Raw genomic sequence first — 18,219 nt, 5'->3', positions numbered from 1 at the left:
ATATTGATTTTGCTCTAAATGTGCTGGAGTCCATTAAAAAAAATATTACCTTTTAGTCCTGGCTGGGTGGCTCAGTTGGTTGGGACATGGTCCCACTGCCCAAGGTTGCAGGTCCCATCCCCAGTCAGGGCACATGGGTAGGTAGGTGGTACAAAAAACTGATGTTCCTTTCTATCTCTCCTTCCTCTCTCTAAAAAAAAATAATAATAAATCAATTAATAATAAAAAATACAATATATGTTAAAAATACCTTTTCATATACTCCCCCACCCAAATTTAGCACAAATGCTGAGAGAACATGTACCGAGATATTGTAGTTGAGAGCTAATTTGGTGGCTGTTAGAATGACACGCCGTGCTGCAAAGGTTCCATAGCCTGTTACATGTCCTGCAGGGTCTACCTTTGTGTGTAAATCTCCACTCTAAATCCCCTGCCTCCTAGGATCTTCTAGAAATGCCTAGGTCAGTGATCGGCAAACTCTTTAGTCAACAGAGCCAAATATCAACAGTACAACGACTGAAATTTCTTTTGAGAGCCGAAAGCCGATTTCTGCGCATGAGCCACGAAGTTTCGAGTGCCCGCATGTGGTATTTTGTGGAAGAGCCCCATGTGGCTTGCGAACCACATTACCCTTTGACCAAGGAGGATGGGAGCTGATGGGTAGTTACTTCTTCCCATTCCCCTTTATAGTCTTAAGACACCCAATAGGGCTTTCTGTCAGTTCTAGGGGACCCAGTAACTGGTAGTTTTATAGGAGAGGGCAACGTGGTAACATGCCCTTTCTGGCTCTTCTTTCTTCTCTGCTGCATTTCCTCCATCTCTAGAGCCTACACCCTGGGAATCACACCCCAGACTTTCTGGGGCACTTTGGCTAAGAACATCAGAGAATGTTACAGCTGAAATAAATTCTAGAAATGGTTTAGTACAATCTGTTTGTGACAGCAATGAAACAATTAGTGGATAAAGCAAGATTAGATTCACAGGCGAGCACTTTTTCCAACCTCAGAGAGGCTGTTTTTAATGACAGAAGGGGGGGAGGGGAGAGAGAGGCTAGTATATATTGTTTTTTTCTGGGCAGTACACTGACTTAAGCATCACTGTCTTCTTTGCCCAACCCTTCTTCCCCGATTCCTGGGCGTGCCCTCTTCCTAACCCAATCAGTTTTTCCCAATTTATCTTCTTGATGTTCTTGGTTGCCTGCCTGCCAAAATGTACTTTCAGAGACTCATTTATATTAGAGTGTAAATAAGATTTCCATCCAAAGGGCTATCTTTTCCACAGAGAACAGCACTTCAACAGAAATCAAACTTTATTGAAAAGGTGTGGAAGAGCCCATTTATGTCTCTTCCATTCCCAAGTCATGTAGTCATCAGATACATGAGAGTAAAGGGGGAAACACACTGGATTGCGGAAGATAAATGTGTATCTCTACATACATGCCTTTGAAGCATTAGATATTCCTTTTCTTTGTCGCCTGTCTTTCCCTAGCACAGTGCCCCTGGACCTTAAATGTGTTCTTAAGTGCTACCACCCACTTAGATTTCAGGATGTTAGTGAAGCTACAAAATGTGTTCTATAAACCAAGAAATAAAATAGCCTTTCTATTCATCTGTCTCTTCCAAAGCATATGCACTTAGGTTTAAACTTTCAAAGCTGTATCCTAAAAGAAATATAATGGTGTTAATAATACTTAACTTTTATTAAGTCTTTGCCACATTGCCAGGCACTAGGCTAAATGCATTAAAAGCATTCTTTCATTCTATTCTCAGCCATGATTCCAGTGAGATGGATAACAATTGAGGGAGTCATATGAGTCCTTTAATTGTCTCAATTTACCATTGCCAGAACATTCTTAGGTCACGGTGTATAGTTATGCAAATGAGTGGAGCCTAGAGGCTGGCTGAGTTAAGATGGAGCTGAAAGTACAGGGAGACCCAGACAGCTCCAATGCAGGTGAGAATACCTAAACACACTAGGTAGACAGAAAACTCCAGGGTATATTCAGCTGAGGACTGACCCACATATGCAAGTGAGGAAACCCAAAGCCCAGGAAAAAAATATTTAAAAGAATTAAAGGTGACGTGCCCATGCTCACAATGAGATGGGAATAGGTCTGTCCCCACCGACCAGAATGGAAAAGCCATTGATTCAGAGCGTTGGGTAGAGGATGCAGAAGGCTCTTTTCTCAGCAGTGGGGAAAAGTTAGTCCTAGGCTGACTACTGTTTTGGTCTGACCTAACAAATCTTAAAAGTAAGTCCTCAAAAGATCAAATTGTTCCCACATACTTAACTTTATCAAAGAACAAAGCTCAAGATTGTTTATAGGAAGACAAAAATACCTGTATCTAGTACTGGAAAGGTAAAATTCACAATGTATGGCATCCAATGAAAGATTACAAGGCCTGGAAGGAAGCAGAAAAATAGAACCCCTAAGTCAGTGTTTCCCAACCTTCTCTCATGATGAGAATCACCTGGTGGAGTTGTTAAAACACAGATTCCCGGATCCCAACTAAGAAGTGCTAAACTAGAATTTTTGGGAACATATAGGTAAAATTGTATACTTAACTAGTGCTCTAAGACAGATTTTATATACAGAGCACTAAGTTAGGTATGCAATTTTACCTATATGTTCCCAAAAATTCTAGTTTAGCACTTCTTAGTTGGGATCCGGGAATCTGTGTTTTAACAACTCCACCAGGTGATTCTCATCATGAGAGAAGGTTGGGAAACACTGCCCTAAGTAAAATAAAAATTGACCCATTGAAAAAGTGACACAGAACTGACAGAGCTGTTGGGATTACCAATCAAAGGCATTACATCAATAATTATATTCATACACTTAAAGTGAGACCTGGAATATATAAAAAAAAGATTCCAGTCCAACTTCTAGAGATGAAAAGTACATTGTTTGAGATGAAAACCATAGTGAATAAGAGAATCAGCACAAAAAATAGTGGAGAAGAAAAGACTGGTGAACTTGAAGAAATAATTATGGAAGCTATAAAAAATGAAATAAAAAATTAACAGAGCATCAGTGAGACAGAATCATTTCAAGTGGACCCATAAATGTGAACTGTGGACCCCAATGGAAAGGAAGTAAAACTACTTGAGAAAATAAAGGCCAAACATTTCTAGAGTTGATGAAAACCACACACTCAAATGCAAGAAGCTTGACAATCTCTAAGTACAAAAAATATGAGGGGAACCACACCATGGTACATTATAATCAGATGGCTCAAAAACAGTGGCAATAAGAAAACCCTTAAGAGCATCAAGAGGAAAAATGTATGGCTCATGCAAAAAATGATAGCGATTTCTCACTGGAGGCAGAGCAAGCAAGAAGACAGTGGAGTAACATCTTTAAAGCACCTATACAGGAAGAAAAATAAAAATCTGTTCACCTAGAATCCTCCACCCAGCAAAAAGAAGCTATCTTTCCAAAGCAAAGATTACATAAAGACTTTCTTAGACACAGGAAGTGAAAGAATTTATCACTAGCAGAACTGCACTACAGGAAATACTAGAGCAAGTCCTTGAGGGAGAAGAAATATGATACCAGCTGGAATCTGGAAGTACAGGAAGGAATGAATGAACAGGACCAGGAGTGGTGACTGTGTGGGCAAATAAAGTAATTTCTGCTTATTAAATAGATATCTTTAAAAGCTAATTGACTACTTAAATAAAAAGTAACATCAATGTAGTGTGGAGTTTAAGTACAGTAATATAAAATAGATGACAATAGCAAAAAAGATCAGAAGAGGAGTAACGAAAGTATACAATTCTAAGGTTTTTAAAGTATACATGAAGTGGTATAATGTTACTTAAAGACCAGATAAATCAAAGATGTTTACTCTAAACTCTAAAGCAATCACTAAGATATAATAGAGTTATCACTAATGAGCTAAAGATGGAAATAAATGGAATAGTAAAAAAATATTCAATAAATCTAAATACTGGCAGAAAATGGAAAAAGGAACTAAGAACAGATGGGACAAATAGAAAATAATTAGAAAGATGATTGATTTGATCATACCCATAATCATATTGAATATAAATAATCTAAACAGTTCACTTAAAAAGCAGTGACTATTTGATTGAATATCACAAGCAAGCCCAATTGTATAAGTACACGAAACACATTTTATTTTATTTATTTTTTTAAAGTATATTTTATTGAGTTTTTATAGAGAGGAAGAGAGAGGGATAGAAAGCTAGATACATCCATGCTAGAGAAACATCTATCAGCTGCCTCTTGCACACCCCCTACTGGGGATATGCCAGCAACCAAGGTACATGTCCTTGACCGGAATCGAACCTGGAACCTTTCAGTCCACAGGCCGACGCTGTATCCTCTGAACCAAACCAGTTTCGGCAAGAAACACATTTTAAATATAAAACTCAAATTGGTTTAAAGTGATAGGATGGAAATGCTTACACTATTTAAAAGAGAGCTGGAGTGGCTATGTTATTTCGGATATAATGTCTGTATTATATCAGACAAAGTATATCTTATTTATTGATTTTTAAAATATTTTTTTTATTGATTTCAGAGAGGAAGGGAAGAGAGAGAGAAAGAGTAACATCAATGATAAGAGAGATTCATTGATTGGCTGCCTCCTGCATGCCCTACAGTGGGGATGGAGCCCACAACCCAATGTGCCCTGACCATAAATCAAACCTGTGATGTGGTTCATAGGTCGACTCTCAACCACTGAACCGTGCTGGCCGGGCAACAAAGTATATTTTAGAGCAAATAACATTACCAGAGATAAGGATAGAAATGTCCTAATTTTAAAGGTGTCGATTAATCAAGAGGACATGATAATCCTAAACGTCCGGCATCTAAATTTAGGGCTTCAAAATGCTGGAAGCAAACACTCCTTAGAACTGCAAGAAGAAATAGAAAAAACCCCAATTATAGTCAGCGATTTTGATACCATTCTCAATTTACCTATGGAACAAGTACTCAGAAACCAATAAAGGTGTAGAAGATTTGAGTAACACTGTCAAACAATTTGACCTAGTTGACATTTACACAACATTCTACTCGATAACAAGCACTCTTTTTAATGCATATGAAAGATTTTTAAGATGGAGCATTTAATCATTTTTCAGGATTAAAGGTGCAGCCATTATTCTAGTCTACACCTGAGTAAGTGAAGGCATGAAGCCAAGTCACCTCCTGAAGACACAGTTGTAAAGTGTTACATCTGGGCTTTGAACTCAGGCTATCGGACCCAGAACTCTTAGTCCCCAGGCTCTGCCACCTCCCGTGAACACCTGGAACAGCTCAGGTCTCAGTGAAAATTCTAGGATTTAGAATGCAATCCCTTTGGGATAAACAAAGGAACAGGCTACTCAAATAGCATTCTCTAACTACTACTTGGAAAGGAAGTACACCCCCCCCCCCGCACCCCCGCCCCTCTCATATTCCCACTCAGCCCAAATGGCCAGTCTGCTTCCTTTTAAGTGACATGACTTATAGGTATCATAAACCCAGATCCCAGAGCCACTGGGTCTGAGAGAGAAGACAGTTGCTGATTGTAAAAGGCCCCTGGGAGTTGGCTCCGCCTCGGGCTGCCTCCCTATGGGATGGGTGGTCTAACACACACTGGAAAGGGACCAAGATGCCCATTGGCCCCTCTGCACACGCCAGGATCCAGACAACTCCTTTCCCGGGAAGGAAACACGTTTTTTATGAAAATGAAGCAGAGAATCCTTAGCTGATGGTTAACTTTCTTTGTCCACCTTCTTATCTCTGTTATTAGTATTATAACATATATAATAAGTACAAAACGGAAAACCTTTGTAATGTTTCCCAGGGCGAGGTTTCCTTACTTATCAGCAAAAGAAAAACGGTACGGAGGGGAACACCTTTTAAATGGATTCTTGGCTGAGACTGGGCACATGGCAGTTCTATGGGAGGAGATGTGACGTGGGGACATTCTTCTGCCTCACCGTGTGAAGGGAGGATGAAAGGTGCTCAGCAAACATGGATCTTGATAGTGACATTAAAAAAAAATTAGTTTTCTACCTGGCTTCCATCTGTAAAGGGGGGGGGGGCGGCGCAGAAAGTGCACTGATAATATTATTTGGGCTGTGCACAGAGGTTTCTAGTCCAGCTCCCTTCCCTTCTCCCATCTCTCCGAATTTCAATCAGGGACACCCCAGTTCCTGCTGTCTCTCTCACTTCCTTCAACAGCCCCTTTCCCATTCCCCTTGCCCCCCCCCTCGCCCCTCCCTCCCCCAGCTCCCTCCTTCCCTCTTCTCCAATGTCCCCGAGGAGATCAAAGAGTGGCAGTGGCTGCAGCCCTGGTGGAAAAGTTTGCAGCTCCCCCTTCCGTCTGGGCCGAGGGGTCTAAGGCTGGGCTGGGGCGTCCTGGCTTCTGGGGGGCCATGGTGTAAGAGGTGTCTAAAGCAGCGCTGTGCAAAAAAGAAAAAGAACCCCCCACCCCCTTGGTGCTAGTTAGCGTGGAGACTTTCCGTTTGGGTCTTTGGCTCTCATTCCGGAACAGCCATTGTGTCCCTGGGTGTTTGCAGGGTGGGCACAGCGCCGGCGGGAGCGGAGCGCACCCTGGGAGCGCTCCCCTGGAGCTGGAGCGACCCCCGCATCCGCGCGGAGAGAGTGGCCCGCGCGCACGCGGCGGGGGCCGGGGCCTCGGGCCCGGGGCGGGGACCCGGGGGGCGGCACGGGCCAATCAGGAGGCGCGGCCGGGCCAGGCTCCCTCCCGGCTCCGGGCGAGTGGCGGCCAGTGGAGAGCTGGGAGGCTCGGCGGCGGCCCTGCGGGAGCAGCGGCGGCGAGGGCAGCGGGACTCGGGCGGGCGCCGCAGGACTCCGTGCGCCCCTGGGACGGGCCGGGCGGGCGCGCCCCCCTCACTCCGCCACCCGGCCCCAGGACGGCGGGCAGATACCACCCTGGGAGGAAGCTGCGTGCAGACAAAAGCTCTGCACCCCGGCCGCTCAGCCCCTGCAAGGGAGTCGCGTTCGGTGCCTGTCCCGGTCCGAGGGGCAGCTCCAAACTTTTGAGCATTGCACAGAGGTTTGCAGAGTCTAATGCGTTGCTCCGGAGAGGGGACCCTCCGTCTGTGACTGAGGAGGACTAAGCGCTGAGAAGAAGAGGGAGAGAAGACAGAAAAGAAAATGATTTCCCGGGACCCCATCCGCGCGGTATTGCTTTTCGCTCTGCTTTACTCCCCGCTCGCTCAGGAGGCGAGCCCCCCGTCCGAGGTGGGCGGCGCAGAGGACATCCCCGAGGGGGCCTCCACCTTGGCTTTTGTGTTCGATGTGACCGGCTCCATGTACGATGATCTGGTTCAGGTTATCGAAGGGGCTTCCAAAATTCTGGAGACGTCTTTGAAAAGACCTAAAAGACCTCTTTACAACTTCGCTTTGGTGCCTTTCCATGATCCAGGTAAGGGAAATGTTTATCCTTTATTTCTTTTTCTTTTTAAAATAATATCTTTTTCACTGATTCCAGAGAGGAAGGGAGAGGGAGAGAGATAGAAACATCAATGATCAGAGAGAAGCATGGACGGGCTGCCTCCTCCACGCCCCCCACTGGGGATGGAACCCGCAACCCTGCACGTGCCCACACCGGGAGTCAAACCATGACCTCCTGGTTCCTAGATGGAGGCTCAGCCACTGAGCCACAGGGCTGGGCGGATGTCTTTGTTATTTCTCATGATCCCGCTTTATGCTATGAAACGGATTCAGTATTGGGAAGTTTGGAAACCTTTTTGATCAGATGTGTAGCCCGAACACAAGTTGTAACAAAGAATTGCTGCTTGGCTTCTGCGGTGGCTCTGATGCCTGCTGGTGTGTGTCTCAGCCACGGAATAGATAGAGATGGCTTGTTTCAGGAGCTTGGACGGTGGCCCCCAAGCCTGGATACGTGGTGGAATCAGGAAACCCACAATTCAGTCTTGAGCAAACAGTGTCTACTGACTTTTTCACTTTAGAGCTCAAGAATGTTTAATGTTTAATTATAAAGGCAGATTTGAACATGAGTGTTCGGCTGCAATCCTTCGAAAGCTAACAACATCCAGGTGGAGGGCACAGCGCAGGATAACGCTCATCAAAAGATGGGGAACAAAACCTCTGGGAGACAAGGAAGCGCGCAGTAATTACTACCAGTGGGACGGAAGCGCTGCCAATGAGAGAAACCACTCATTGCTTAACTGAATCTATTCATCTTTGCACCAGGTCGTCATTAGCTAGGTTCCCAGATGGGTCTAAACATCATGTCTATGGCTCATGCGAGAGAAACGCATGTAATTTGGCATGTCAGTGCTCTTCAAAGGTAGTGGAAGCCCAAGGACTTTATTTATTTTTGCCCTAAAGCCTTGGGTTTCAGCTGCTCCACTGTAACAGGACCCGGTTAACTTTTTTTCTTCTTCCCAGTTTCCCTTTAAAGTGGCCCCTTTCTGGGAGCCCATAGGGGCCCTCATTGTCACTGTGGGGGGCAGCCTCGCCAGGGGGGCCCCCCGGGGCGTGCTGTCTAGCATCCACCTGAGTTTCATTAACACCAGTTGCTGCCCAGTGGAAGGAATGAAGCAGTGGCTCCTGAAAAGCCCTCCCCCACTGTTCTCCCATACTTTTCCTGCTTTGAAATTCTCTTTTTGATAGAAGACCCTGGACACAGCCTCTTTACAATGAGAGCTTGACATTGAGAATTTCAGTTTTTTCCCTTGTGCATTTGACAAACATAACGTTCAAATTATTGCAAGCTGTCAAATGTGTCAGTTGTCAACTATTTAAAAAAGGATGGCTGTGGGGAAATTTGGAGGAGAAAGAGAATTTTCTGGTGTTTTTTTTTTCTTCCCCCTTTCAGATAATGAAAACAATAACCTATGTTATTCTTCTGGTATATATATATATATATATATATATATATATATATATATATAAATATATATAAATATAATATATAAAATATAAAATATATAAAATATAAAAATATAATATATAATATATAAAAATAATATATATATAAATATATATAAATATACATATAAAAACATTTCTACATTGATGAAAGATTCTTTATATTTGAATGATGAATTGAATGGTTATTTACTGTATTTCCTCTCAGTAAGGCACCCTGTGTCTTACAATGTTTCAATTCATTAAATGTCAAGATGTCAATGTTGATGCAGTTCAAAACTTGTTATTTTGGAATAGCCCAAGTATTTCTTCTGTAGGGGTAAATCTGAAGTTGGCCAAAAAAACAAAGTAAAAATTGTTTTCTCTAATTAACACCACAATTTGCTCTTCTCCAAAAGACTCTTATGAAATGATGTTGCCGCAAACAGAACACAGAAATTGCCTCAAGTCATAAATGGAAACTGGATCATCATGATATTTCAATGTGATATGAAAATTATTGGAATAAATTGCATTGTGGTATGCTGCATTCCCAATTGTTACCAAATGGGAAAGCTTGCTGTCGTTGACTTTCCTATAGTTTAGCAATCATGTTTCAAAGTGGGGGAAACTTGGCGTGCTAATAAGAGATGACTAATAAATTAGATCTTTCTAGAATTAATACACGAAAATGATTAAATTGGTTCCATAAAATTAATTGTAAGTATAATTCAGCAAAACTATTAATTCTGTTTCCATTGTGATTAGAGAGAAGTAGCCACGTATTTCTATTATCTAAGAGTATTTAAAGTATTTTTGAAGATGAAGGAAAAAGAAGTTAAAACATACTAATAACTTTTAGTTATTAATTCATTTTGATGGATTGTAATAATACCTTGGTGTGACATTTTCTCTCTCACACTGTGTGTGTAAAATCATTAGGCGTTTTTGATTTCCTTTTACTTGTGGTTAGTGATCAGCTTAGAATGACAAAAAGGGCCTTGAATGGGGATTGGCTGCCTTACCGAGTGACAGTGGAAAAGTCAATTTATCTTTTTGAATGTTTTCTGAACTGTACAATGAGGGGATTTGGTTTGAACATCTCTAAGATCACCTCTAACTGTGACACTTTATGACTGGTTGTTTTATAAGTGGCTGCTTTTCATAGTTTCTAACACACATTCCTACAGGTGGGTGATGATACTGACATGAAAAGAAATAATGTGTGTTATTGAATATAATAATTGCATTAATTATAATCATAATTACTAATTACATTAATGATCTTGACTACAACTTTTCAAAGCCATTTGGTACCTGCTACTGCAGTCAATCGGGTGAAATGATGGAGGAGATCTGGGATATGGTCTCAGGCATTTGACAGAGACCTGAGGCCTCTCCGGGGATGCTTTGGACCTCTGCATGACATTGTGGGGCACGGTGTGTGCTTGTAGGTGGGGGTAACAATTAAAATACATGGAATAGGCACACAGAGGAACAAGTCTAACAACTTGACAAGGAAGTGACAGAATGACTTAGAAAAGGTGCACATCAGAAGCCACTCTTGGAGGACCAATAACGCACCCATGGAAGGAGGAGCGTCAGAGAGGACCAGGGACATGGGATAACAGGCCAGCTTTTTGATGCTAATTATCTTCAAATGTGTGTGTGTGTGTCTTAAATTTCTATAAGTGTAATGCATTAATTTTTAGCACTTTTATTTAGATATAATTCCCATATCATACATTCATATTCAGATATATATACAACCATCACCACAATTTTGGAACTTTTTTATTACCTCAAAGAGAAACCTCATGCCTTTTATTTATCTATCAATTCTCTATCCCCTTATCATCCTTCTCCCAGCCCTAAGCAACCACTAATTTACTTTCTGTCTCTTTAGGTTTCCCCGTTCTGGACTTTTAGATGACCAGAATAGTATATGTGTTCTTTTCGGACTGGCTTCTTTCATGTTAGCATAATGTTTTCAAGGTCCGTTCATGTGGTTGTGTGAGGATGTTGTATGAGACTCAACTCTGAGATGAGAAGGTTGACATTTCTCCCCTACTCCTGACCTCTGGAGCAGAGAGAGGGGCTGGAGGGTGAATCAGTTGTCTATTGCCAGTGGTTTAGTCAATCATGATTATGGGATGAAGCCTTCATTAAAACCCAAAAGGATGGTTTCAGAGAGCTTCGGGTTGGGGACCACATGGAGCTGCAGAGTGGGCGAGCTCTGAGATCAGGGAAACCCTGTGTCCTGTTTCCCACCTTTCCCTGGACATCTGCCCCATCTGGCTGTTCCTGATAGCCACGTGAGAAACATCCACACCTATAGAGAATTTTATGGGTTTATTTGAGCCAAACTGATGACAATTGCTGGGAAGCAAAATCTCAATGAATCGAGACTATACTCCAGAGAATGGCATTATTGCAGCTTTATTTATATAAGAATCAGAGGAGAAGGTGTAACGAGGGTCCCAAGAAATCCATTGGTATTAGATTAAGGGAGTGGGAGAAAGCAAACGGGGGAAATCTCTGGGATTGGATAAAAAGTAAAGCATATTTCTTTCACATTGGTGGGTCCAGGGTGGTCAGTAGTTGATGTTTACAGCACATAGAGATGGTTTGCAGGGAATGAGATAACAAGGAGGGCTTCTGCTATAGGTTGTGCTCTGAGGGGTCTAGAAAAAGACAATTACTCTGACATTCCCAAGGAGTGTTATCTCAGATACAAAAAGATAGTAGACAGGCCGAAACTGGTTTGGCTCAGTGGATAGAGCATCAGCCTGCAGACTGAAGGGTCCCAGGTTGATTCTGGTCAAGGGCATGTACCTTGGTTGCGGGCACATCCCCAGTAGGAGGTGTGCAGGAGACAGCTAATCAATGTTTCTAACTCTATCTCTCTCCCTTTCTCTCTGTAAAAAAAAAACAAAAACAAAACAAAACAAAACAAAAAACAACCCCAAAATCAATAATAGTATACAGGCTCACTTGGACCTTTGTCAAAGAAGCCACAGGCCTAGGACAGAACTACCCACTATGACTCATTTCTAGTTAGGAATTTTTATGTCCAGACCATCCTAATGTGGTTCCTTTTGGCCTCTGTGCTTGTAAGGTCCACCTTGCAGGCCTCCCCCGAGCTTGTCAAGTTCAGTATGTGGCCTTTTTTTTTTATTCTTTATTCACACCGAGTTATATTCTTTTATAATAAAACAGGTTATCTAATGAGTAAATGCGTTTTCTGAGGCTTTTTGAGCTGCTCTAGCAAATTAATTGGACTCAACGAGGGGGTTGTTAGGGGTTGTTGGCACCTGTGATGTATAGCTGGTTGGCCAGGAACACACAAAACAGCTGGGGCTTGTGATTGACGTCTCACGTTGCGGGGGGAGGGTGCAGTCTTGTAGAATTAAACCCTTTAACTGGTGGAATCTGATGCTATCTCCAGGTAAACAGGTATTGGAATTGTGTTGAATTCTTAGACCTTGAAAATCTATTGACATTTTATATTAGCTAAACCTCAAATTGAAATGTCAGTTTCAGCATGTATAGGAAAAAGACCCAAGAAGATATTAGTCTCCCTTTGCCTTTAGCTCTCTGTGCGAAGAAGGTTTTCATGAAGAAAAGGATTGGTCTTTTAAATCCAAGAGAAACCAAACTAAAGTAGAATTTGAGTGAGATATTTTGGTTGCAGTGATTACTTCCTTTCCTAGATGATAGAGTAGGGGTGTCTAACTCAATCAGAAAAGGGGCCAAAATCTAAAATCCAGCCTAAATCGCGGGCCGAATGGTTTACTGAACAGTCATAAACTGTCATTGTGATGGAAACGCAGTGGAGTGCAGTGATGACAGCGCGGTGCGGGCCACATTGCAAGGCCTGGCGGGACGGATTTGGCCCGCGGGCCTTGTGTTTGACACATGTGTGATAGAGTATTTAAATTATTATTATTATTTTTTAAGTAAAGTGGGTTTTACACAATAAGCTAGGAATGAGCCAGTTGAGACAATGGCTCCAAACTCCTAATTTATACAGTTTAAATGTGGGATTTTCTAGGTGGAGGCTTTCATTTGCATTCAGGTTTGATTGATAGAGTAGGGTTATTTAATTATATTTCTTCTGTGCATGCCTTTACCCATAATGCCTACAGAAAAATCCAAGGGTGGCTGATCTAAACCGCAATGCAAATTTTATTATAATTAGTCCAGGACCCTAGTAAGGTCACACTGAGGTTATGTTGCTTTCCTCTGAGCTTCTGCCAAAATCTAGCTGATTCTGAACCTGCCCGCTGACAGTCTGCTGGCTGCTGGGTGGCCTACAAAGAGGCGGTCCGAAGGCACTGTTGGTCTGACCTTTGTTCAGGGCAGACCCCACCCCAGCCACTCATGTCTAACTTCCTACCTAATAGTTGGACGAGCTGCCGCTGCCCATTGCTGTCCTGGTTGCAAGCCTTGGGGGGTCCCTTAGAGTTTAGAAGTTGTTTGTCTGTTGGGGAAGAAGAGGGGGAAAGGGAAGGCATGGGCATGCTCCTGGGAGGGAGAGCATGTCCTCCATGATTAACTGAGAGGGAATCTCATGTCTCGGGATGTCTTTCGATGACATGTAGAAGCTGTTCTGCTACCCACAATACACTAATTAGACCAGACATCTTCCGGACATCCTTTCAGAGGTCCTTCCGGACAAAGCCATGGAGGTGGGCGCTGAGGCAGAGGAGGGCAATTAGGCATGACCAGGCAGGCCGTTACCCTTCCAGCCTCCCCTTCCAGCCTGGTTGCCCCTAACTGCCCTCCCCTATTTCCTATCCCCTATTTCACCTACCCCCTATTTCCTACCTCTGTCAACCACCAGTTATATGTTCTTTGTATCTATGAGCTCATTTTTTTTCTTAGATTCCACCTTTAAGTGGGATCATACAGCATTTTTATGTCTCTGTCTGACTTATTTCACTTAGCTTAATGTCCCAAGGTCACAGATGAAAATATTTCCTTCTCTTTTATGGCTGAATAATATTCCACAGTGTGTGTTTGTGTGTGTGTGTGTGTGTGTGTGTGTGTGTACATGTGTATGTGTATATTTATATTCATCCATCAATGGACAATTAGGTAGTTCCCACATCTAGGCTATTGTAAATAATGCTGCAATGAACATGGGGTGCTAGTGTTTTTGTTTTGTTTTTTTGCAGATAAATACCCAGAAGTGGAATTGCTGGATCATCCAGTACTTCTATTTTTAACTTTTTGAGGAACCTCCACACTGTTTCCCATAGTGGCTACACTGATTTACATCCCCACTAATAGTGCACAAGGGTCCCCTCTCTTCCACATTCTCTCCAACACTTGTTACTCCTTGTCTTTGTGAGAAAAGCCATTCTAATAACTGTGAGGTGTCTGCCTGATAATTAGTGATATTGAGCACATTTTCATGTACCTGTTGGCCAACTGTAGTCTTCTTTGGAAAGATGTTTATTCAGATCCTCTGCCCATTTGTAAAGTTGAATGATTTGGGTGTTTTTTTATGTGCCAATTTTGATGTAGGGTTCAGAGCATTAGTTCATTCTGCACTTAAATAACCAGTCCACCCACAAGCAACACTCCAACTGTAGCCATAGACTGTTTATCTTTATAAATATGTAATGATGTCATTACATATTTGGACCAAACTGTTAACTCTCCTAGTTTTGGTTGCATGCTCACCAAAGAGCCTCTTGATAATTTAACATCATACACTTTCCTTATAGGGAGAGAAAGCTCTTGTCAGACTGGCACATACATCAGACTTACCACACAGTTATATTCCTGATTGGTAACTCATATTTTGGCACACCAGTCTTATACGTCAGTCTCTATTGTTTAAAATACTCTGACAGTGTCAAGTTAAAGTTTCTGAGTTTGGAAGTCTGAGATCCAGACCTTAGTTGATGGTTAATTTATCAAAGTAAATGCCTCTGTTTGGGTGGCCTGTCTGTCTCCAGGTATCATCCCTTCAGAATTTCCAACTGTCAGTGTTAGTATGAATCATGCCAAGTAGCTGTTCTGTCCACTTGAAACTTATAGAGATACAGCTGAAGCCATCGGAATAAATGAGATCATCCAAGGAGAGTATGTAGACTGAGAGAAGAAGAAAGACAAGATGGAACTACAGAGAACACAAGTATTTAAGAGACAGTGAGAAGGGAAATTCATAAAGGATTCTGGAAAGGGAAGTCCAGGTCAGGAGGAAGAGAAGCAGGAAGGAGCAGTGTGTGTGGAAATCTAAAAAGTTGCTAGATTTAAGCAGGTGAAGTTATCAACTCCATCCATGTGTAATATTACTGAAAAAACAAGCTACACTAAAAAGGGTAAAATGCAGTTTCATTGAGGTTGTGAGGCCAGGATGCTGAAATGATGGGTAAGAAAATTGTGGTTAAAAGCATTGTCTTTGGAGTCTGATGCCTGGGTTAAAAGCCTGGTTCTACCAATTACTTGTCCCATTATCTTAATTTCTTTCAGTGTCAGTAATTGGGGGTAATATCTCCTCAATAGAGTTGATGTGAGGATTGAAATAATAAATGCCCCCAATTTAGCACAATCCCCTGCACACAAGAAATTCTCAATAACTATAATTTATTGGGACTTAGACTTGAGAAAGAACATTTGAAGATAGAAGAGAGAAGAGAATGTGTAATCCTGCTGAAAGGAGTCAGTGGAGTAGAAGAGATAGAAGATGCCAAAGGAAAGAGAGATCATTTACGAAACCAGGGCTTTGAGGAAGCAGGAGGAGATGGGATGCAAAGTAGAAGGACTGGTCGTTGGCAGGAGAAGACCTTTGTGTGCTAGGAGAAAAGCAGACCACATACAGCATGCATGGTTATGGACAAGCAGTAGGTTGGGATGCAGGATGCTGGGGGACTTCCTGTCTGATGGACTCTCTTTTTCTGAAAGACTCAGAAAGGAGAGACCTTTGATGAGAGGAGGGAAGAGTAGAAGGGTAAGAGAGTTTGGGGGGGGAGGGAAATGGCGTTTTTGAAGGTAGAAGGTGACTGTGGACACAGAGATGGGTTCCCAGGATGAGTTGTGGTTCTGAAGATGGATTTGTAATGCTTCCACACTGTCTCACTGTGTGATTTTCTCCATCAGCTCTCAGCAGCCTGCACGTAACTGCTGAGGCTGACCACTTGATGCAGGCCTGGGATTTTGTTGAGCAACTGTGATAAAGCAATAGGATGTGACTGAGAGGATATTAATGAGAGAGAGAATGAAGTGGCATATCATAGAGTCCAATGTGGATGTTTTGGACTAGCAAGAGCTGAGAATTTTCGGTGAATGATGCTCTAACACAGTGGTTCTCAACCTTTCTAATGCCTCTATAGCGACCCACAGGTTGAGAACCACTAGCAGGGTCATCTAAGACCATTGGAAAACAGATATTTACATTATGATTCATAACAGTAGCAAAATTACAGTGATGAATGGGTCCAGAGAAAGGAAACAGAGGGTGAGAGCATGAGAAAGAGGAGTGGTTTGCATTTAGGGCAGTGACCACAGATGGTGGGGATGTAAAGCAGGGTGGATATGCTGGTGCAAAGTCCAGCTGAGGCTTGGGTATAAGTGTAAGATACCAGTGCAGGTCCTGGGAGAGTTGGAGCCCAATGATCCCAGCTGTTGGCAACTCGGTCTGAGGGCAGGGACTCCTGAGGAAACCTCGTCTCACATGTCTTCTTGACACAGGCTTAGTAGTATCATATTTACTTCTAGTAATAACAGCTACCATTTTACTTTTTGAGTCACTACGATGGACTAGACACTAAACGTTGATGCATATTGTGTTTTACATCATTAGGCTCACAAATCCCTAAATGGTGGATATTGTCTTTAGTTTACATGTGAAGCAATTGAAGCTTATATGCACTCTCACAAATTTCGTGGAAAAAACAAAAAAAATAATAGCTTCCTGCACATTATTTTTTGCTCCTTCTTATTTTTTGAGACATGTGTGAGATAGAGGAGTGGAGCCTAAGAAGGCCTGGCAAAGGGACCTCTGGGTTAGTTGCTAGGGCTGCCATAACCAAGTGCCCCCCACTGGGTGCCTAAAACAACAGAAATGTATTGTCTTGGTTCTGGGAGCTAGAATCTGAAATCAAGATGTTGGTAGTTTCCTTGTCCAGGCTGTGCGAGAGAGCCTGTCCCACGCTCTCTCCCAGCTCCTGGTGCTTTGCTGGCAATCTTCGGTGCTCCTTGGCTTGTGGACGCACAGTTTCTCCGTCTTCATGTTCACAGGGCGGTCTCTCTGTACACTGGGTCAAATTTCCTATTTTTGTAAGGACACCAGTCCTATTGGAGTATTGATCCACCCTACTCCAGAATGACCTCATCTTAACTAACTACATCTGCGGAGATCTTATTTCCAAATAAGGCCACATTCTGAGGTGCTGGGGGATAGGACTTCAACATATGAATTTTGGGTAGACACATTTCAACCCATGTTGAGACTACTCAGTAATTAACATTTAAAAAACAAGACGCCAGCCCTAGCCAGTTTGCCTCAGTGGATAGAGCATCAGCCTGCGGACTGAAGGGGCCCAGATCCGATTCTGGTTGGGGGCCTATGCCTGGGTTATGGAGGAAGTAGCCAATCGATGATTCTCTCATGATCGACGTTTCTATCTCTCCCCCTCCCTTCCTCTCTGAAATAAAACAAACAAACAAACAAACACAAAATCTCACAAGACTCTATTACTCTTTTACTACAGAGACTTGGGCTGTTTTATAAATTTCTGATAAAAATGTTCATATTAGCCGAAACTGGTTTGGCTCAGTGGATAGAGTGTCAGCCTGCGGACTGAGGGGTCCCGGGTTCGATTCTGGTCAAGGGCATGTACTTTGGTTGCGGGCACATTGCCAGTGGGGAGTGTGCATTAATGATTCTCTCTCATCAATGTTTCTAACTCTCTATCCCTCTCTCTTCCTCTCTGTAAAAAATCAATAAAATATATATTTTAAAAAATTTTCATATTAGGGAGATTATGAACTCTAAGCTCTCATCTCTTTTTGGATGGGAATGGGATTCTTGGTGGTGATTATGGAGGGAGGCATTAGTATGTTTGGGATGCTATTTCAGTCCTGGAAATAATTTGAACTTAAAAAAAAAAACACCTGTGAATTTTACTTTTAAAACATTTAATACTTTGAGTATTTACTCTTAAAACATTTAATAATAAAGCTTTATTTGATTTTTTTTTAGATGTTGAGATATTTAAATTTGAAATGGGGAAAATCCTATAGGAGCTAGGAACTCTGGAAATTAGGTGTGGGTTCCTAAATATTTTGAGTTTGTATACCTCTAGTTCTTGGTTCTTTTTTTCTTGGAAACTTCAAACACA

At 42.3% G+C, this 18,219-nt stretch overlaps 1 protein-coding gene across 3 annotated transcripts in view; it reads left to right on the top strand.

Annotated features, from left to right (window-relative positions):
• The first annotated feature begins 6,753 nt into the window (after nt 1-6,753).
• HMCN1 (hemicentin 1) overlaps nt 6,754-18,219 on the top strand; it is a 349,616-nt gene continuing 338,150 nt past the window's right edge. For all 3 annotated transcript variants that reach the window (XR_006741944.1, XM_045583144.1, XM_036442229.2), the window contains exon 1: nt 6,754-7,412. Coding sequence is in view for 2 of the 3 variants with exons in the window: in XM_045583144.1 (XP_045439100.1) it covers nt 7,142-7,412 (271 nt within the window). In the remaining variant the exon portion in view is untranslated. The remainder of the gene's footprint in view (nt 7,413-18,219) is intronic.

Source organism: Pipistrellus kuhlii, unplaced genomic scaffold, assembly GCF_014108245.1.
Source record: "Pipistrellus kuhlii isolate mPipKuh1 unplaced genomic scaffold, mPipKuh1.p scaffold_m20_p_18, whole genome shotgun sequence".
In the NCBI taxonomy this organism is placed as follows: domain Eukaryota; kingdom Metazoa; phylum Chordata; class Mammalia; order Chiroptera; family Vespertilionidae; genus Pipistrellus; species Pipistrellus kuhlii.
This window is presented reverse-complemented; position numbering and strand designations above follow the sequence as displayed.